This window comes from Anomaloglossus baeobatrachus, chromosome 1 (assembly GCF_048569485.1).
Source record: "Anomaloglossus baeobatrachus isolate aAnoBae1 chromosome 1, aAnoBae1.hap1, whole genome shotgun sequence".
NCBI lineage: Eukaryota > Metazoa > Chordata > Amphibia > Anura > Aromobatidae > Anomaloglossus > Anomaloglossus baeobatrachus.
The window spans coordinates 945439272-945462448 of record NC_134353.1 but is presented as its reverse complement, the minus strand read 5'-3'; the positions used below and the strand labels follow the sequence as shown (position 1 = coordinate 945462448).

The 23177-nt window shown below is 41.9% G+C and overlaps 1 protein-coding gene across 2 annotated transcripts in view; it reads right to left on the bottom strand.

Moving 5' to 3' along the window:
- PLCXD3 (phosphatidylinositol specific phospholipase C X domain containing 3) overlaps nt 1-23177 on the bottom strand; it is a 142331-nt gene that overhangs the window by 18887 nt on the left and 100267 nt on the right. Inside the window, exon 3 of one of the 2 annotated variants that reach the window (XM_075343699.1) lies at nt 17599-19401. The exons of the other annotated variant lie outside the window; for it this stretch is intronic. Coding sequence (XP_075199814.1) covers nt 19248-19401 — 154 coding nt within the window. The 3' untranslated portion in view covers nt 17599-19247. Of the gene's footprint in view, nt 1-17598; nt 19402-23177 lie in introns of those variants that run through there. 2 annotated transcript variants of the gene reach the window in all.

Sequence of the window (23177 nt, the reverse complement as noted above, 5' to 3'; positions counted from 1 at the left end):
GGAGAGGCGTACAAGCCACAGTGTGCTGCACCCACTGTAAAATTTAGTGGAGAATCAGTGATGATCTGGGGATGCTTCAGCAAGGCTGGAATTGGGCAGATTAAACTTTGTGAAGGACGTATGAATCAAGCCGCATACAAGGTTATCCTGGAAAAACAGTTGCTTCCTTCTGCTCAGGCAATATTCCCCAACTCTGAGAACTGTTTTTTCCAGCAGGACAATGCGCCATGCCACACAGCTAGGTCAATCAATGTGTGGATGAAGGACCACCACATCAAAACCCTGTCATGGCCAGCCCAATCTCCAGACCTGAACCCCATTGAAAACCTCTGGAATGTAATCAAGAGAAATATGGATAGTCACAATCCATCAAACAAAGAAGAACTGCTTACATTTTTGCACCAGGAGTGGCATAAGGTCACCCAAAAGCAGTGTGAAGACTGGTGGAAAGCGGCCAAGACGCATGAAAGCTGGGATTAATAATCATGGTTATTCAACAAAATATTGATTTCTGAATCTTCCTGAGATAAAACATTATTAGTATTGTTGTTTCTAAATGATTATGCATTAGTTGAGATGTGAAAGCGCTGTGCATTCTGTGCATTGTTTTGTTATTTTGATTATTTCTCATTTTCAGAAAATAAATACAAAATGGATTGCTTGGAAATTCGGAGACGTCGTCAGTAGTTTATAGAATAAAAGAACATTTTACATTTCACTCAAAAATATAAAGAGAAAAATCAGAAAAACTGACAATTTTGCAGCAGTCTCTTAATTTTTGCCAGAGCTGTATGTTATAGGAGATGCGTTTATTGAAATGTTTTGTTTCCCTTTTATAAGAAAACAGAGTTCTGACACTTTTCTATCACATCCAGCAGCAAATACATTTATATTCATTTTGGGTGCAGTCGCTATTTGCTGGGAAAGGACCAGACGCCTTTCTTCCTCCATAAGTTGTGGCCGGACGTCGTCCCTTTAGGTCTCCTGGCCTCTGGTGCTTGATGTCCTCTACATTTCTGTTGCTATACTGCCACCTAGTGACCAATTTATTATTGCATTCTAGTAAATTTTTCACTGTCTTTGGGTCACATGGGCCGGTTCGGCAGGTCCTTAGGTCACAAGAGTTGGATAAAAAGTTGAGTTTCAACTAGTAGGAACCCTTATTCTTTATTTCCAGTTTCTTAAAAGGAACTGACTTCCCTTACAATGGCTCACCGACTTTGCAAAGTGGCCCCCACCGAAAAGAACACTGGATCCTTAGTGCCGCCAAGAGATGATGGCCTCCTGTATGCGGTGGTCTGGGGTGATGAGATCTGTGGGCTGTAGATGATGGCTGTCTATCACCTTGACACCACAAACCAGTGTAGATATAAATATACCAATAAGAAGATATAATATGGGGGGCTGCGTCTGTAAATTCAGGGGTATGGCTTAGTGTATAAATATATATTCCGTATTTTTCAGATTATAAGATGCACTTTTTCCCCAAATGTTTTGGACAAAAGTGGGGATGCGTCTCTGCACTGAAGTCGGCACTGAGAGGTGGCCGGGATTATGGGTGAGGGGAGCATTGAATATTCATTCTCTTTAATAGCAGTGTCTGGACAATCACGTGTGTCAACTATTAAAGTGAATGAATATTTACTGCTCCCGATGCCCATAATCCCGGGAGTGATGAGCAGAGAATATTCCGGCAGCTGACGTCGGCATGCAACTGAAGGCATGCTTGAAAGTGATGTCATCCACTGCCCGTCACTTACATGCTGAAGTCAGTTGCCGGTATTGGAAGAGGACACCGTGCATCAGGAGTGCAGAGGGATGGTGAGTATAATTGTTTAATTTTTTATGTGTGCAGTGTGATGGTGGACATGTATACCAGGTGGGGCGCATGATGAGGGATATATATACCTGGATGGGGACATACACACCAGGATGGGGGACATATATACCAGGATGTGCCTATGATGGGGGACATATATACCAGGATGGGGACATGTATACCAGGATTAGAGACATATATACCAGGATGGAGACATATATAGCAGGATGGGCCCATGATGGGGACATATATACCAAGATGGGGACATATATACCAGGATTAGAGACATATATAGCAGAATGGACCTATGATGGGGACATATATACCAAGATGGGGACATATATACCAGGATTAGAGACAAATATACCAGGGTGGAGACATATATAGCAGGATGGGCCCATGATGGGGACATATATACCAGTTTGGGGACATATATACAGGATTAGAGACATATATACAGCATGGGGACATACAGTCATATGAAAAAGTTTGGGCGCCCCTATTAATGTTAACCTTTTTTCTTTATAACAATTTGGGTTTTTGCTATTTCAGTTTCATATATCTAATAACTGATGGACTGAGTAATATTTCTGGATTGAAATGAGGTTTATTGTACTAACAGAAAATGTGCAATCCGCATTTAAACAAAATTTGACCGGTGCAAAAGTATGGGCACCTCAACATAAAAGTGACATTAATATTTTGTAGATCCTCCTTTTGCAAAAATCACAGCCTCTAGTCACTTCCTGTAGCTTTTAATGAGTTCCTGGATCCTGGATGAAGGTATATTTGACCATTCCTGTTTACAAAACAATTCCAGTTAAGGTAAGTTTGGTGGTCGCCGAGCATGGACAGCCGCTTCACATCATCCCACAGATTTTCAATGATATTCAGGTCTGGGGACTGGGATGGCCATTCCAGAACATTGTAATTGTTCCTCTGCATGAATGCCTGAGTAGATTTGGAGCGGTGTTTTGGATCATTGTCCTGCTGAAATATCCATCCCCTGCGTAACTTCAACTTCGTCACTGATTCTTGCACATTATTGTCAAGATTCTGCTGATGCTGAGTTGAATCCATGCGACCCTCAACTTTAACAAGATTCCCGGTGCCGGCATTGGCCACACAGCCCCAAAGCATGATGGAACCTCCACCAAATTTTACTGTGGGTAGCAAATGCTTTTCTTGGAATGCTGTGTTTTTTTGCCTCCATGCATAACGCCTTTTTGTATGACCAAAGAACTCAATCTTTGTTTCATCAGTCCACAGGACCTTCTTCCAAAATGTAACTGGCTTGTCCAAATGTGCTTTTGCATAGCTCAGGCGACTCTGTTTGTGGCGTGCTTGCAGAAACGGCTTCTTTCTCATCACTCTCCCATACAGCTTCTCCTTGTGCAATGTGTGCTGTATTGTTGACCGATGCACATTGACACCATCTGCAGCAAGATGATGCTGCAGGTCTTTGGAGGTGGTCTGTGGATTGTCCTTGACTGTTCTCACCATTCTTCTTCTCTGCCTTTCTGATATTTTTCTTGGCCTGCCACTTCTGGGCTTAACAAGACCTGTACCTGTGTTCTTCCATTTCCTTACTATGTCCCTCACAGTGGAAACTCTGAGACAACTTTTTGTACCTTCCCCTGAACAACTATGCTGAATAATCTTTGTTTTCAGATCATTTGAGAGTTGTTTTGAGGAGCCCATGATGCCAATCTTCATAGGAGATTCAAATAGGAGAACAACTTGCAAGTGGCCACCTTAAATACCTTTTCTCATGATTGGATACACCTGCCTATGAAGGTCAAAGCTCAATGAGGTTACAAAACCAATTTAGTGCTTCAGTAAGTCAGTAAAAAGTAGTTAGGAGTGTTCAAATCAAGAAATTGATAAGGGTGCCCATACTTTTGCACCGGTCAAATTTTGTTTATATGCGGATTGCACATTTTCTGTTAGTACAATAATCCTCATTTCAATCCAGAAATATTACTCAGTCCATCAGTTATTAGATATATGAAACTGAAATAGCAAAAACCCAAATTGTTATAAAGAAAAAAGGTTAACATTAATAGGGGTGCCCAAACTTTTTCATATGACTGTATAAGCCAGGATTGGGTACATATATACCTCAATGAGGACAAATATACCTGGATGAAGGACATATATACCAGGATGGAGGCATATGTACCAGGATAGGAACACCTATACCAGGATGGGACAAATAAATCAGGATGGGGGACAGATATACCAGAATGGGGACAAATCTACCAGGATGGGGGAAATATTTATCAAGATTATGCACATTTATGTCCCTCAGTCACCCCCCACAATTACCACTGATACAACAAGACTCATGTTTTATAGAGAGATACTTATCTATATGGCACCTCATAGGAGGTATATGGTCCCTATTTTCCACCCAAAAAAAAAACCTCAGCGCAGGACGGGCGGATACAAGTACCAAGTTTATTGACACTTTTCACTGAATACAAATTCTTACATTGAATGCACATTCTCATCATAGAAATTCACAGATATTATTCATTATGTTGCGTTTTGTTTTTGTTACATTTACACTTACTGGTTCCTAAAGAAAAGGCACAGCCTTGTTTACCAGAGACAGACACTCACACTCAAGCGCGATCTCACACTGACAGCTACCGAAATACTACAAGACGTCAACGCAACTCACCACGAGAGGCCAAGTCACAGAACGTTCTGACTCCAGGGTGCGATGCTCTGCAGATGCCTCCGCGTGCCGGCCATTTACCCACATATGGGAAATTCCAAAAAATAACAGAATCCTGGTGATAATAAGTGAAGATATAGACTATTGTGGGTTCTGTCCATTCATGAAAAGATCATCTCCTCCTACGAGCCCTTTAAGATGAGAGTCCTTAGGACCTTGACCTCTGACCACCCCAAATCCGGCCCCCAGGACCCCCATTATTCAACTAATTTTCCCCTCTGTGATGGCCCTCTAAAATTAATTATTTTTGTGCTTATAGAGCAAGTTGGTTGTGCTACATTTCTTAAAGATCTGACCACAAAATAGTGTTTTCTTTATAAAAATAAATGAAATAAAATTAAAAAATAAAATAAAAAAAAAAATTAAATAATTGCCTCCTCTCCCAGTCTCCACAAAACAGTGTTTTCTTTATAAAAATAAATAAAATAAAAATAATAAATAAAAAATAAAATAAAAATAAAAAATTAAATAATTGCCCCCTCTCCCTGTCTCCACAAAACAGTGTTTTCTTTATAAAAATGAATAAAATAAAAATAATAAATTAAAAATAAAATAAAAAATAAAAATAAAAAATTAAATAATTGCCCCCTCTCCCAATCTCCACAAAACAGTGTTTTCTTTATAAAAATAAATAAAATAAAAATAATAAATAAAAAATAAAATAAAAAATAAAATAAAAATAAAAAATTAAATAATTGCCCCCTCTCCCTGTCTCCACAAAACAGTGTTTTCTTTATAAAAATAAATAAAATAAAAATAATAAATTAAAAATAAAATAAAAAAAATAAAAATAAAAAATTAAATAATTGCCCCCTCTCCCTGTCTCCACAAAACAGTGTTTTTTTTATAAAAATAAATAAAATAAAAATAATAAATTAAAAATAAAATAAAAAAATAAAAATAAAAAATTAAATAATTTCCCCCTCTCCCAATCTCCACAAAACAGTGTTTTCTTTATAAAAATAAATAAAATAATAAATTAAAAAATAAAATAAAAAATAAAATAAAAATTAAATAATTGCCCCCTCTCCCAATCTCTGCAGGGGCACAAAGTTTCTTGAAATTGAAAAAAAAATTGACAGAAATCTGGATCTTCAAAAAAGAAGTTTTTCATTTTGACTGCATTATTTTTGGATAATATTTTTGCTAATATTTATCTATTTTTTTTAATTTTTAAATTAATTTCTAAATTTAAATTTTAAATTAACTTTCCAAATTGTCTGGTTTTCCGCACACGTCCGGCACCCGCAGAGCATTCACAGTAGGTCCATAATTTAAGGCAGGTTCAACAAGACTAACCTTTTCTGTTAAGATATTTTTTTTTTCTTTTTACATTTTCTTTCTCCATTGGACAAAAATATATTTTCAATATTTACAAAACGACACAAATAAACTTACAAAACTCAGAATGTTGTGCTGCATAAAGTATCTTTTTTTTTCCTGATAGCTTAAGGGGATTTTCTTTTTTCCCGCACTATAGTCAGCAATATCAAAACAGCAAGATCGCAACAATAATACAGAAAATAAACCCAATTTTGAAAGTCAGTTGAAAGTAAAAAAACAAAAAAAACATTTTTTTTTTACATATCTTACAATGAAGTTTGATAGGATAAATCTAATGCAAAATTTACTGTAACAACAAATCCTCAACATCAACTGAGAAACATTCACAAAAAAAATAGGCCACATATTCATCATGATAATCTTACATTTTCTTCTTTCTAATGAAAGAATAATACAATATCCTAAAGCACAGAAACGTTTAAAGAGCAAATCCCCTGAAAGTGAAAACATATATTTATCATATATTTTTAGATAGAACTTTAGGGGGAGCATGATAAGATTCTGTCTGCAGCCACCACTAGGGGGAGCTCCCTGTATACAGAGATACATGATAAGATTCTGTCTGCAGCCACCACTAGGGGGAGCTCCCTGTATACAGAGATACATGATAAGATTCTGTCTGCAGTCACCACTAGGGGGAGCTCCCTGTATACAGAGATACATGATAAGATTCTGTCTGCAGCCACCACTAGGGGGAGCTCCCTGTATACAGAGATACATGATAAGATCCTGTCTGCAGCCACCACTAGGGGGAGCTCCCTGTATACAGAGATACATGATAAGATTCTGTCTGAAGTCACCACTAGGGGGAGCTCCCTGTATACAGAGATACATGATAAGATCCTGTCTGCAGCCACCACTAGGGGGAGCTCCCTGTATACAGAGATACATGATAAGATTATGTCTGAAGTCACCACTAGGGGGAGCTCCCTGTATACAGAGATACATGATAAGATCCTGTCTGCAGTCACCACTAGGGGGAGCTCCCTGTATAAAGAGATACATAAGATACTGTCTGCAGACACCATTAGGGGGAGCACCTTACGTAATTTTATCTTATATATAAAGCTGAATGTGTGTATGTATGTGTGTGTGTGTGTGTGTGTGTGTGTCCGGGATTGGCATCTGCACCGTCGCAGCTACAGCCACAAAATTTTGCACACACTTCTGGACCCCGAGAGCGTCATAGGCTATGTTTTGAGGGGAAATTTTAACCCCGTGCTTTACAGTTATTCGACAAAAAACCTGCCTCCATTAAAGAGAATGGAGCTGGGAGCCACAGTGCAGCCAGAACTTCAGAAGAATGCGCAGCCATGCCCTTATATGGAATGTTGGTGTGTCACAATGCAGCCAGGATAAGAGACAGACACAGACAGGGAAAGAGGCAGACACAGACAGGGTAAGAAACAGACATAGACAGGGTAAAAGACAGACACAAAGAGACAGACACAGACAAAGAGACAGACTGACAGGGAAAGAGACAGACAGGGAAAGAGAGGGAAAGAGAGAGACAGGTTAAGAGACAGACACAGACAGGTAAAGAGACAGACGCAGACAAAGAGACAGAGACAGACACAGGTAAAAAGACAGGAAAGAAAGGGAAAGAGACAGACAGGGAAAGAGACAGACAAAGACAGGTAAAGAGACAGACAAAGAGACAGACACAGGGAAAGAGACAGAGGGAAAGAGACAGACAGGGAAAGAGAGGGAAAGAGACAGACAGGGAAAGTGACAGAGATAGATAGACAGACAGGGAAAAAGATTGAGACAGACGGAAAAAGAGACAGAGACAGTTAGAGACAGACAGGGAAAGAGACAGACAGACAAAGAGATAGAGAGAGAGACAGAGAGATATATACAGAGGGGGAGACAGACATTATAATTACATTTATATCTATTTGTTTTGTGGTGTTTGTGTGCAGAATACATTTTTGTTAATACATTCTATTTTGTTAACAGCAGTTATTAACCCGGGCGAAGCCGGGTAGTACAGCTAGTAATCAATAAAACAGTATGATATTAGCTCCATCTAGTGGTGACTGTTGGTAACAGAATTTTATTATGTAACTTAATAAATTAATTTAGCGGTTATGACCACTATGTAGCGCTAAGAGATAAATCTCAACACAGAATTAATAAATATCAGCTAGCTATGTTCAGCTATGTCTTGGTTATATCTGTTTCCGGTAAAGCTGGACGGCAATTTCCTCCCCTCGCCCAGATCTGCCTCGCTATAAAGAGATCAAAAATATTCAGATCAATTCTATAGTGTTTACTCTATAGTGAAAAAAAAATGTAAATATCTTTGTCAGATTTTCATTTCTTATATATATTTGGGGGTGTTGCTCTTTAAGTGCGTCTAAATAATATTTGCATAAAATTCTTATTAAAATACACAAAGAAAGGGAAATTAAATTACAGATCTCCATCTTCAAAATGATAAAAAAATAAATTGTCAAATTATTTTACAAATTGTACAAGAAAAACGTTGAATTCCGAACACCGATGTGCGTGTTACATTCTCAGGAAAAGAAGTAGAAGTTTTACGTTTGCGCATTTGTCAATTTAAGATAAAAGCTTAAAGATCATTTCTTCTGACTGCAGCCCAAGGGTCATCCAGTATAAGGCATTTATCAGATACTAAACTCAAAACGAAAGAAAAGAGCTAAGAAAAAGTTTTTTTAAAAATATGGAAATAATAAATGTATTGGCCATTGAGCAGAATGAAGGCAATAAATAATGGTGCAAAACGCCACAAACTACTCGAAGATGAGGATTCCATGATTCTATGATGATGAGGATGTCACTATGATGATGAGGATGTCACTATGATGATGATTATGTCACTATGATGATGATTATGTCACTATGATGATGTCACTATGATGATGAGGATGTCACTATGATGATGTCACTATGATGATGTCACTATGATGATGTCACTATGATGATGTCACTATGATGATGAGGATGTCACTATGATGATGTCACTATGATGATGATGATGTCACTATGATGATGAGGATGTCACTATGATGATGAGGATGTCACTATGATGATGATGATGATGTCATCACGATGATGATGATGTCACTATGATGATGATGATGTCGTCACTATGATGATGAGGATGTCACTATGATGATGATGATGATATCATCACGATGATGATGTCACTATGATGATGAGGATGTCATTATGATGATGAAGATAATGTCACTATGATGTTGAGGAAGTCACTATGATGATGTCACTATGATGATGAGGATGTCACTATGATGATGATGATGATGTCACTATGATGATGAGGATGTCACTATGATGATGATGATGATATCACTATGATGATGAGGATGTCACTATGATGATGAGGATGTCACTATGATGATGATGATGTCACTATGATGATGATGATATCACTATGATGATGATGATGTCACTATGATGATGATGATATCACTATGATGATGAGGATGTCTCTATGATAATTATGTCACTATGATGATGAGGATGTCACTATGATGATGATGATGTCACTATGATGATGATGATATCACTATGATGATGATGATGTCACTATGATGATGATGATATCACTATGATGATGATGATGTCACTATGATGATGATGATATCACTATGATGATGAGGATGTCACTATGATGATGAGGATGTCACTATGATGATGATGATGTCACTATGATGATGAGGATGTCACTATGATGATGAGGATGTCACTATGATGATGAGGATGTCACTATGATGATGATGATGATGATGATGTCACTATGATGAGGATGATGTCTCTATGATGATGATGATGTCACTATGATGATGATGATATCACTATGATGATGATGATGTCTCTATGATGATGAGGATGTCACTATGATGATGATGATGATGATGATGTCACTATGATGATGAGGATGTCTCTATGATGATGAGGATGTCACTATGATGATGAGGATGTCACTATAATGATGAGGATGTCACTATGATGATGATGATGATGTCACTATGATGATGATGATGATGTCACTATGATGATGATGATGTCACTATAATGATGAGGATGTCACTATGATGATGAAGATGTCACTATGATGATGATGTCACTATGATGATGATGATGTCACTATGATGATGATGATGTCACTATGATGATGATGATGATATCACTATGATAATGATTATGTCACTATGATGATGAGGATGTCACTATGATGATGATGATGTCACTATGATGATGATGATGATGTCACTATGATGATGATGATGTCACTATGATGATGAGGATGTCACTATGATGATGTCACTATGATGATGATGTCACTATGATGATGAAGATGTCACTATGATGATGATGTCACTATGATGATGATGATGTCACTATGATGATGTCACTATGATGATGATGTCACTATGATGATGAAGATGTCACTATGATGATGATGTCACTATGATGATGATGATGTCACTATGATGATAATGATGATATCACTATGATAATGATTATGTCACTATGATGATGAGGATGTCACTATGTTGATGATGATGATGTCACTGTGATGATGATGATGATGTCACTATGATGATGATGATGTCACTATGATGATGATGATGTCACTATGATGATGAGGATGTCACTATGATGATGAGGATGTCACTATGATGATGATGATATCACTATGATGATGATGATGTCACTATGATGATGATGATGTCACTATGATGATGATGATGTCACTATGATGATGATGATGATGATGTCACTATGATGATGATGATATCACTATGATGATGATGATGTCACTATGATGATGAGGATGTCACTATGATGATGATGATGTCACTATGATGATGATGATGTCACTATGATGATGATGATGATGTCACTATGATGATGATGATGTCACTATGATGATGATGATGATATCACTATGATAATGATTATGTCACTATGATGATGAGGATGTCACTATGTTGATGATGATGATGTCACTGTGATGATGATGATGATGTCACTATGATGATGATGATGTCACTATGATGATGATGATGTCACTATGATGATGATGATGTCACTATGATGATGATGATGTCACTATGATGATGAGGATGTCACTATGTTGATGATGATGATGTCACTGTGATGATGATGATGATGTCACTATGATGATGATGATGTCACTATGATGATGATGATGTCACTATGATGATGATGATATCACTATGATGATGATGATGTCACTATGATGATGATGATGTCACTATGATGATGATGATGTCACTATGATGATGATGATGATGTCACTATGATGATGATGATGTCACTATGATGATGATGATGTCACTATGATGATGATGATATCAATATGATGATGATGATGTCACTATGATGATGATGACATCACTATGATGATGATGTCACTATGATGATGATGAGGATGTCACTATGATGATGATGATGTCACTATGATGATGATGATGATGTCACTATGATGATGTCACTATTTCATGTAAGGAGAGATTAGTCGATCTCTGAAAACTTGTTTTTCTGCTGGATACATTTCTTATCATGGAGGCTTGTATAACGCACGTGACAAAATACAGGAAATATTCCTTGCTACATGCAAATTTGTAATGAAGTAAATAACCAGAAGCGTGAAGTTTTGCCACAGATTGGGGGACGTTGCTACAGAGAAGGCAAAACGTGTTACACCGTGATTGAGTTACATAAATCTCAGAGGTCGCAGTCACATCTCAGTCCTGGTGTGTTTTGATATATAAAGGGTTCTGTATATGATATAATACCCATCAGCCATCTACATCATTTGACTATGTGAAGGAGTCAAAAAAATACCCCGTAAGCCGATCACATTTGATTGTGTTTGGAAAGGGACATTCACAGGTATAACATCATATCAAAATGCAGCTTCAGGTATCATATAAAGAGCTCCAACCTCTCTCCATCTTTTCATAAAGTAAAACCTTACAATAGAAGCTAATAAAAGTGACCACTAGGGGGAGCTCCCTGTATACAGAGATACATGATAAGATCCTGTCTGCAGCCACCACTAGGGGGAGCTCCCTGTATACAGAGATACATGATAAGATCCTGTCTGCAGCCACCACTAGGGGGAGCTCCCTGTATACAGAGATACATGATAAGATCCTGTCTACAGCCACCACTAGGGGGAGCTCCCTGTATACAGAGATACATGATAAGATCCTGTCTACAGTCACCACTAGGGGGAGCTCCCTGTATACAGAGATACATGATAAGATCCTGTCTACAGCCACCACTAGGGGGAGCTCCCTGTATACAGAGATACATGATAAGATCCTGTCTGCAGCCACCACTAGGGGGAGCTCCCTGTATACAGAGATACATGATAAGATCCTGTCTGCAGCCACCACTAGGGGGAGTTCCCTGTATACAGAGATACATGGTAAGATCCTGTCTACAGTCACCACTAGGGGGAGCTCCCTGTATACAGAGATACATGGTAAGATCCTGTCTGCAGTCACCACTAGGGGGAGCTCCCTGTATACAGAGATACATGGTAAGATTCTGTCTGCAGCCACCACTAGGGGGAGCTCCCTGTATACAGAGATACATGATAAGATCCTGTCTGCAGCCACCACTAGGGGGAGCTCCCTGTATACAGAGATACATGATAACATTCTGTCTGCAGCCACCACTAGGGGGAGCTCCCTGTATACAGAGATACATGATAACATTCTGTCTGCAGCCACCACTAGGGGGAGCTCCCTGTATACAGAGATACATGATAACATTCTGTCTGCAGCCACCACTAGGGGGAGCTCCCTGTATACAGAGATACATGATAACATTCTGTCTGCAGCCACCACTAGGGGGAGCTGACAGAATTACATGATAAGCTTCAATGGAAGATACACCGCTGGACACAAGACAATGCATATATATTATTTATAGCACCTATGTGATTTTGTTACTATATGTGAATAAGGTTATTTTTTCTAGTGACACATGAAGTATAATAGTTTATATTATAATGCTTCTGTCCCCTTATGTAAGAATCTTTCACCCTATGTATGTGCCTGGGCCGAGGTGTGACTGCCTCCTCCAATATCTTTCTTTGCTATGGTAGTTTCATTATATATATATATATATATATATATATATATATATATATAATCTGACGCTCCAATTTTCTTATATAAAGCTCCATGTCCTCTTTTTCCATTGACACTGCCATGAGTTAAACAATAAAATTGTCTCTGATAGTGGTCACCACTAGGAGGCGATAGCTGCAAATAGTTCAATGAGACCTCTATATATTCCCATTGAGTGAGCTCCCCCTAGTGGTGAGTATAAGAGGACAGAATTTTACAATGGTTGTGTGAAACATTGTATCAGAAAAGTTTCCAAACATGAAACATATTATGTAAATGATAGACTTAGCCACATAAACAAATACAAAAAGTGAATAAGGGGAAAAAAAGAGGAAAAAATAAATAATTGTGAGTTTTTAAAGCATTTTTCATTCACTTTATTCTTTGAAATGGAAAAGTTGATGGATTTTTTGCATTTTAAATACTGAGCTCTAATATCATGAATTATATTCAAGGCGCAGGATTGATGACTGACGTAATAAATATACGAGACTAACGCACACAGTCAGACGCGCATGGCACTGAGGATGAAGGCGGCAGATCTGCCAACAGGCTCCACTTTCATGGGACTGTCCTTCGAACCCGACCATCAGGGTAAAAGGATTCCTAATGTTTCAGGTTTTTTTTAAAGTTTTTGGTATTGTGCTTGCTCTGGGGTCACCATGGTGACTTTATCGATTGGTTCTGTGTATGGACATCTCATCATGTGGCCACCACTCTTAAGGATGTGTTCTTATAAGTGGTGACATGATACAATGCCAGAAAATGTAACAGGACAATCTTAATCTGTTGATGCTACCATGGCAACCCCAGAGCAAGCACAATACCTACATCAATAGTGGAAGCCTCTCAGAGGAGCAGCCCTGACTGTTTATAGGGAATAATGGGGCGCAGGAAATTAGTAATACAGGCTATGTGGGCAGCAGTGTGGATTTAGGGGTCATACTCCCCGTGTGGTCTCCTCTCACCATGTCACACCCTATCCCCCGTGTGGTCTCCTCTCACCATGTCACCCCCCATCAGATGTGAAGGTCTGAGGATTGCCAGACGGCATGGTCCCTTCTCCTCGTCATTTCTTGATTCTTGTGCTGTGATGTCATGCTCCCCCCATCACTGGGATGTTGCACCGTGATCCTTCTTGTGTGCACAGTGTCTGTGCTTTATGTTATGACGTGCACTATGGACAGTGACATCACTGTGTGCATTATCAGAGTTCTGGAACGTCACTGTGTGCATGATCCCAGTATCGGGACATCGTTGTGCGTTATCCCTGTACAGTTGAACCATCAGCGCATTATTCCAGTATTATGACATCAGAGTGCACATTGTCCCTGATATACCAGCAATTTGTGCATTAATCTACTAGTGTGACATCACTTTGTGCATTTGTTCTGTGCTATGACATCACCTTGTATTGTGACATCACTGTGTGCACTATCCTAGTAATGTTATATCACTGTGTGCACTATCCTAGTAATGTTATATCACTGTGTGCACTATCCTAGTAATGTTATATCACTGTGTGCACTATCCTAGTAATGTTATATCACTGTGTGCACTATAGTAGCACTGTGACATCACTGTGTGCACTATCCTAGTAATGTTATATCCCTGTGTGCACTATCCTAGTAATGTTATATCACTGTGTGCACTATCCTAGTAATGTTATATCACTGTGTGCACTATAGTAGCACTGTGATATCCCTGTGTGCACTATCCTAGTACTGTGATATCACTGTGTGCACTATCCTAGCACTATGATATCACTGTGTGCACTATGCTAGTACTGTGATATCCCTGTGTGCACTATCCTAGCATTGTGATATCCCTGTGTGCACTATCCTAGCATTGTGATATCACTGTGTGCACTATCCTAGCACTCTGATATCACTGTGTGCACTATCCTAGTACTGTGATATCACTGTGTGGACTATCCTAGTACTGTGATATCACTGTGTGCACTATCCTAGTACTGTGATATCACTGTGTGCACTATCCTAGTACTGCGATATCACTGTGTGCACTATCCTAGTACTGCGATATCACTGTGTGCACTATCCTAGCACTGTGATATCCCTGTGTGCACTATAGTAGCACTCTGATATCCCTGTGTGCACTATCCTAGTACTTGGACATCACTGTGTGCACTATCCTAGTACTGCGATATCACTGTGTGCACTATCCTAGTACTGTGATATCACCGTGTGCACTATCCTAGTACTGCGATATCACTGTGTGCACTATCCTAGTACTGCGATATCACTGTGTGCACTATCCTAGTACTGCGATATCACTGTGTGCACTATCCTAGTACTGTGATATCACTGTGTGCACTATCCTAGTACTGCGATATCACTGTGTGCACTATGCTAGTACTGTGATATCCCTGTGTGCACTATCCTAGTACTGCGATATCACTGTGTGCACTATCCTAGTACTGCGATATCACTGTGTGCACTGTCCTAGTACTGCGATATCACTGTGTGCACTATCCTAGTACTGCGATATCACTGTGTGCACTATCCTAGTACTGCGATATCACTGTGTGCACTATCCTAGTACTGTGATATAACTGTGTGCACTATCCTAGTACTGCGATATCACTGTGTGCACTATCCTAACCCTGTGACATCACTGTGTGCACTATCCTAGTACTGCGATATCACTGTGTGCACTATCCTAGTACTGCGATATCACTGTGTGCACTATCCTAGTACTGCGATATCACTGTGTGGACTATCCTAGCACTATGATATCACTGTGTGGACTATCCTAGTACTGCGATATCACTGTGTGCACTATTCTAGCACTATGATATCACTGTGTGCACTATCCTAGTACTGCGATATCACTGTGTGCACTATCCTAGTACTGTGATATCACTGTGTGGACTATCCTAGTACTGTGATATCACTGTGTGCACTATCCTAGTACTGTGATATCACTGTGTGCACTGTCCTAGTACTGTGATATCACTGTGTGCACTATCCTAGTACTGCGATATCACTGTGTGCACTATCCTAGTACTGTGATATCACTGTGTGGACTATCCTAGTACTGTGATATCACTGTGTGCACTGTCCTAGTACTGTGATATCACTGTGTGCACTATCCTAGTACTGTGATATCACTGTGTGGACTATCCTAGTACTGCGATATCACTGTGTGCACTATCCTAGCACTGTGATATCACTGTGTGCACTATCCTAGTACTGTGATATCACTGTGTGCACTGTCCTAGTACTGCGATATCACTGTGTGCACTATCCTAACCCTGTGACATCACTGTGTGCACTATCCTAGTACTGCGATATCACTGTGTGCACTATCCTAGTACTGCGATATCACTGTGTGCACTATCCTAGTACTGTGATATAACTGTGTGCACTATCCTAGTACTGCGATATCACTGTGTGCACTATCCTAACCCTGTGACATCACTGTGTGCACTATCCTAGTACTGCGATATCACTGTGTGCACTATCCTAGTACTGCGATATCACTGTGTGCACTATCCTAGTACTGCGATATCACTGTGTGGACTATCCTAGCACTATGATATCACTGTGTGGACTATCCTAGTACTGCGATATCACTGTGTGCACTATCCTAGCACTATGATATCACTGTGTGCACTATCCTAGTACTGCGATATCACTGTGTGCACTATCCTAGTACTGTGATATCACTGTGTGGACTATCCTAGTACTGTGATATCACTGTGTGCACTATCCTAGTACTGTGATATCACTGTGTGCACTGTCCTAGTACTGTGATATCACTGTGTGCACTATCCTAGTACTGCGATATCACTGTGTGCACTATCCTAGTACTGTGATATCACTGTGTGGACTATCCTAGTACTGTGATATCACTGTGTGCACTGTCCTAGTACTGTGATATCACTGTGTGCACTATCCTAGTACTGTGATATCACTGTGTGGACTATCCTAGTACTGCGATATCACTGTGTGCACTATCCTAGCACTGTGATATCACTGTGTGCACTATCCTAGTACTGTGATATCACTGTGTGCACTGTCCTAGTACTGCGATATCACTGTGTGCACTATCCTAACCCTGTGATATCACTGTGTGCACTATCCTAGTACTGCGATATCACTGTGTGCACTATCCTAGTACTGTGATATCACTGTGTGCACTATCCTAGTACTGCGATATCACTGTGTGCACTATCCTAGCACTGTGATATCACTGTGTGCACTATCCTAGTACTGCGATATCACTGTGTGCACTATCCTAACCCTGTGATATCACTGTGTGCACTATCCTAGTACTGCGATATCACTGTGTGCACTATCCTAACCCTGTGATATCACTGTGGGGACTATCCTAGTACTGCGATATCACTGTGTGCACTATCCTAGTACTGCGATATCACTGTGTGCACTATCCTAGTACTGTGATATCACTGTGTGCACTATCCTAGTACTGCGATATCACTGTGTGGACTATCCTAGTACTGCGATATCACTGTGTGCACTATCCTAGTACTGTGATATCACCGTGTGCACTATCCTAACCCTGTGATATCACTGTGGGGACTATCCTAGTACTGCGATATCCGTCTGTGCTCTATCCTAACCCTGTGATATCACTGTGTGCACTATCCTAGTACTGTGATATCACTGTGTGCACTATCCTAACCCTGTGATATCACTGTGGGGACTATCCTAGTACTGCGATATCACTGTGTGCACTATCCTAGTACTGTGATATCACTGTGTGCACTGTCCTAGTACTGTGATATCACTGTGTGCACTATCCTAGTACTGTGATATCACGGTGTGCACTATCCTAACCCTGTGATATCACTGTGTGGACTATCCTAGTACTGTAATATCGCTGTGTGCACTATCCTAGCCCTGTGATATCACTGTGTGGACTATCCTAGTACTGTAATATCGCTGTGTGCACTATCCTAGTACTGCGATATCCGTCTGTGCTCTATCCTAACCCTGTGATATCACTGTGGGCACTATTCCTGGAGTGCTGGGAATTCTATAGGTCTCTGTGTAAATGCTGAATTCACTTTTCCCCTCTCTACCCCACGTATTTCCTGCTCTGAACAAAGGTAATGGATGAAATGTCTTAAAGGGGCTTTACAGGATTACAAAAACATGGAAACACTGCAGCACCACTGACCACTGTGTCTAGTACCGGATTAATGCACCATTGAGATGAATGTTTCTCACCTGCAGTACCATACATGACCTGTGGGCAGGTGTGGCGCTATTTTTAAAGGTAAGTGGTTCTGTTTTTCTATACTTGTGCCTTTTAAAGTGATATTCTGTACTTTATTCTTCGGGGCCACCCCCCGTTTTCCAGGGGTTTGTCCCTCATGATGCTGCTTCACTGGAAAGTCTAAATAACCAACATTCAAAAAAAAAAAAAAAAATGGTAAAGAGACAGTGACATCATCCATGAGCTTCTTCCCTGGCCCAGGGAGCGAGAGATCACTCTGTCAATAGGGGGTGGTAGAGAGAGCTATATAATTTACTTGTGGGTGGGTATTGATTTCCTTAGGACAGGCTTCTATACATAGAAAGTTAGCAATTTTGTAAGAGTTTGCTGCTCCTCGTGGGCGGAACATGGGCGGGGCTTATCCAATAGATTGTAACCATATATGGAAACGAAAGAGAAAAGTGTATAAAAAAAAAATAGCACAACTCTAAACAAAAACATCATCGGAAAGTCACAAGATTCTACCTGACAAAATGAGTCATTAAATAAAGTCCCAAAACTGAAATCATTAATACTTTGGTTGAAAAGTAAAAATCCCATGAAATAACATAAAATAAGTGCACCCTCTTACCTCTGATATTTTTAAAGGGGTTTTATAAGATTGGAAAAACATGGCTGCTCTCTTTTATAAAAGCACATCGCCACCCTGGTCTATAGGTTATATGTGGAGGTGATCTGCAATACCACATGCAACCTGTGCACAAGGGGGGCGCTGTTTTAGGAATAAAAGCAGCAGTGTTTATCATACACTTAATTTTATGAGATCGGGAATGAATCTGCTATGATTTCACTTCTGGATTACGGACCTTAAGCAACATGGAGAATTTGTAGGAAGAGTCCTGTGCACAATAAGACATCGCAAAGACAATTACACTGCAGCATTTCATGTTTTTGGAGGTTTCTTGCATTTGTATCAAGTGGCGTTGTCTTCTTCATCCAGCAGATAGTTTAGCCTGATGACAGTGCTGATAAAGTCACCTAATTCTACAAAATCTGCCGTTATGATGTTGATTCCGCTTTCGCCCGGCTTCTGAGTCCGCACCCAATGCATCATAGAGGGGAGAGCGCTGCGGAGAAACAAAGACAAACGTCACTCGCATGAAACCACGGCATTGCACCATTTTTCTTCACATGCTCATTTGTTTCCCTGCTGAGAGGAGCTCAGAAAAAAAGTTGCAAAGCTCGCTGATAGTTTCTCAGTTAACTCATTCTACGGCCAGCAATAGACAGTGCAACACACAGACTGTAGTAGACAAACAGTGCAACAAATGCTCATGAAACTCAATTGCAAGAATGATATTTAGCCCCAAATACCTGCAATTAATTAAAAAAAGTTCTCAAAAGGTGACCAATCCCTTTAAATCTTGCAATTTTTACATATGGTCACTGGAGCGAGCTGACTACCATGCTCAGGTGCTCGGTACTCGTAACTAGTGATGAGCGGGCACTACCATGCTCGGGTGCTCTGTACTAGTAACTAGTGATGAGCGGGCACTACCATGCTCGGGTGCTCAGTACTGGTAACTAGTGATGAGTGGGCACTACCATGCTCGGGTGCTCAGTACTGGTAACTAGTGATGAGCGGGCACTACCATGCTCGGGTGCTCTGTACTCGTAACTAGTGATGAGCGGGCACTACCATGCTCAGGTGCTCATTACTGGTAACTAGTGATGAGCGGGCACTACCATGCTCGGGTGCTCAGTACTGGTAACTAGTGATGAGCGGGCACTACCATGCTCGGGTGCTCAGTACTGGTAACTAGTGATGAGCGGGCACTACCATGCTCAGGTGCTCGGTACTCATAACTAGTGATGAGCGGGCACTACCATGCCCGGGTGCTCAGTACTGGTAACTAGTGATGAGCGGGCACTACCATGCTCGGGTGCTCAATACTGGTAACTAGTGATGAGCGGGCACTACCATGCTCGGGGGCTCAGTACTCGTAACTAGTGATGAGCGGGCACTACCATGCTCGGGTGCTCAGTACTGGTAACTAGTGATGAGCGAGCACTACCATGCTCAGGTGCTCAGTACTGGTGACTAGTGATGAGTGGGCACTACCATGCTCGGGTGCTCAGTACTGGTAACTAGTGATGAGCGAGCACTACCATGCTCAGGTGCTCAGTACTGGTAACTAGTGATGAGCGGGCACTACCATGCTCAGGTGCTCAGTACTGGTAACTAGTGATGAGCGGGCACTACCATGCTCAGGTGCTCGGTACTCGTAACTAGTGATGAGCGGGCACTACCATGCTCGGGTGCTCTGTACTAGTAACTAGTGATGAGCGGGCACTACCATGCTCGGGTGCTCAGTACTGGTAACTAGTGATGAGTGGGCACTACCATGCTCGGGTGCTCAGTACTGGTAACTAGTGATGAGCGGGCACTACCATGCTCGGGTGCTCTGTACTCGTAACTAGTGATGAGCGGGCACTACCATGCTCAGGTGCTCATTACTGGTAACTAGTGATGAGCGGGCACTACCATGCTCGGGTGCTCAGTACTGGTAACTAGTGATGAGCGGGCACTACCATGCTCGGGTGCTCAGTACTGGTAACTAGTGATGAGCGGGCACTACCATGCTCAGGTGCTCGGTACTCATAACTAGTGATGAGCGGGCACTACCATGCCCGGGTGCTCAGTACTGGTAACTAGTGATGAGCGGGCACTACCATGCTCGGGTGCTCAATACTGGTAACTAGTGATGAGCGGGCACTACCATGCTCGGGGGCTCAGTACTCGTAACTAGTGATGAGCGGGCACTACCATGCTCGGGTGCTCAGTACTGGTAACTAGTGATGAGCGGGCACTACCATGCTCAGGTGCTCGGTACTCATAACTAGTGATGAGCGGGCACTACCATGCTCGGGTGCTCAGTACTGGTAACTAGTGATGAGTGAGCACTACCATGCTCGGGTGCTCAGTACTGGCAACTAGTGATGAGCGGGCACTACCATGCTCGGGTGCTCTGTACTCGTAACTAGTGATGAGTGGGCACTACCATGCTCGGGTGCTCAGTACTGGTAACTAGTGATGAGCGGGCACTACTATGCTCGGGTGCTCAGTACTGGTATCTAGTGATGAGCGGGCACTACCATGCTCGGGTGCTCAGTACTCGTAACTAGTGATGAGCGGGCACTACCATGCTCAGGTGCTCGGTACTCGTAACTAGTGATGAGTGGGCACTACCATGCTCGGGTGCTCAGTACTAGTAACTAGTGATGAGCGGGCACTACCATGCTCGGGTGCTCAGTACTGGTAACTAGTGATGAGCGGGCACTACCATGCTGAGGTGCTCAGTACTGGTAACTAGTGATGAGCGGGCACTACCATGCTCAGGTGCTCAGTACTGGTAACTAGTGATGAGCGGGCACTACCATGCTGAGGTGTTCAGTACTGGTAACGTGATGAGCGGGCACTACCATGCTCGGGTGCTCAGTACTGGTAACTAGTGATGAGCGGGCACTACCATGCTCGGGGGCTCAGTACTGGTAACTAGTGATGAGCGGGCACTACCATGCTCGGGTGCTCAGTACTGGTAACTAGTGATGAGCGGGCACTACCATGCTCGGGTGCTCAGTACTGGTAACTAGTGATGAGCGGGCACTACCATGCTCGGGTGCTCAGTACTGGTAACTAGTGATGAGCGGGCACTACCATGCTCGGGTGGTTAGTACTGGTAACTAGTGATGAGCGGGCACTACCATGCTCGGGTGCTCAGTACTCGTATCTAGTGATGAGCGGGCACTACCATGCTCGGGTGCTCAGTACTGGTAACTAGTGATGAGCGGGCACTACCATGCTCGGGGGCTCAGTACTGGTAACTAGTGATGAGCGGGCACTACCATGCTCGGGGGCTCAGTACTGGTAACTAGTGATGAGCGGGCACTACCATGCTCGGGTGCTCAGTACTGGTAACTAGTGATGAGCGGGCACTACCATGCTCGGGTGGTTAGTACTGGTAACTAGTGATGAGCGGGCACTACCATGCTCGGGTGCTCAGTACTGGTAACTAGTGATGAGCGGGCACTACCATGCTCGGGTGCTCAGTACTGGTAACTAGTGATGAGCGGGCACTACCATGCTCGGGTGGTTAGTACTGGTAACTAGTGATGAGCGGGCACTACCATGCTCGGGTGCTCAGTACTCGTATCTAGTGATGAGCGGGCACTACCATGCTCGGGTGCTCAGTACTGGTAACTAGTGATGAGCGGGCACTACCATGCTCGGGGGCTCAGTACTGGTAACTAGTGATGAGCGGGCACTACCATGCTCGGGTGCTCAGTACTGGTAACTAGTGATGAGCGGGCACTACCATGCTCGGGTGCTCAGTACTGGTAACTAGTGATGAGCGGGCACTACCATGCTCAGGTGCTCAGTACTGGTAACTAGTGATGAGCGGGCACTACCATGCTCGGGTGCTCAGTACTGGTAACTAGTGATGAGTGGGCACTACCATGCTCGGGTGCTCAGTACTGGTAACTAGTGATGAGCGGGCACTAACATGCTCAGGTGCTCAGTACTGGTAACTAGTGATGAGCGGACACTACCATGCTCAGGTGCTCAGTACTGGTAACTAGTGATGAGCGAGCACTACCATGCTCAGGTGCTCAGTACTGGTAACTAGTGATGAGCGGGCACTACCATGCTCAGGTGCTCAGTACTGGTAACTAGTGATGAGCGAGCACTACCATGCTCAGGTGCTCAGTACTGGTAACTAGTGATGAGCGGGCACTACCATGCTCAGGTGCTCAGTACTGGTAACTAGTGATGAGCGGGCACTACCATGCTCAGGTGCTCAGTACTGGTAACTAGTGATGAGCGGGCACTACCATGCTCGGG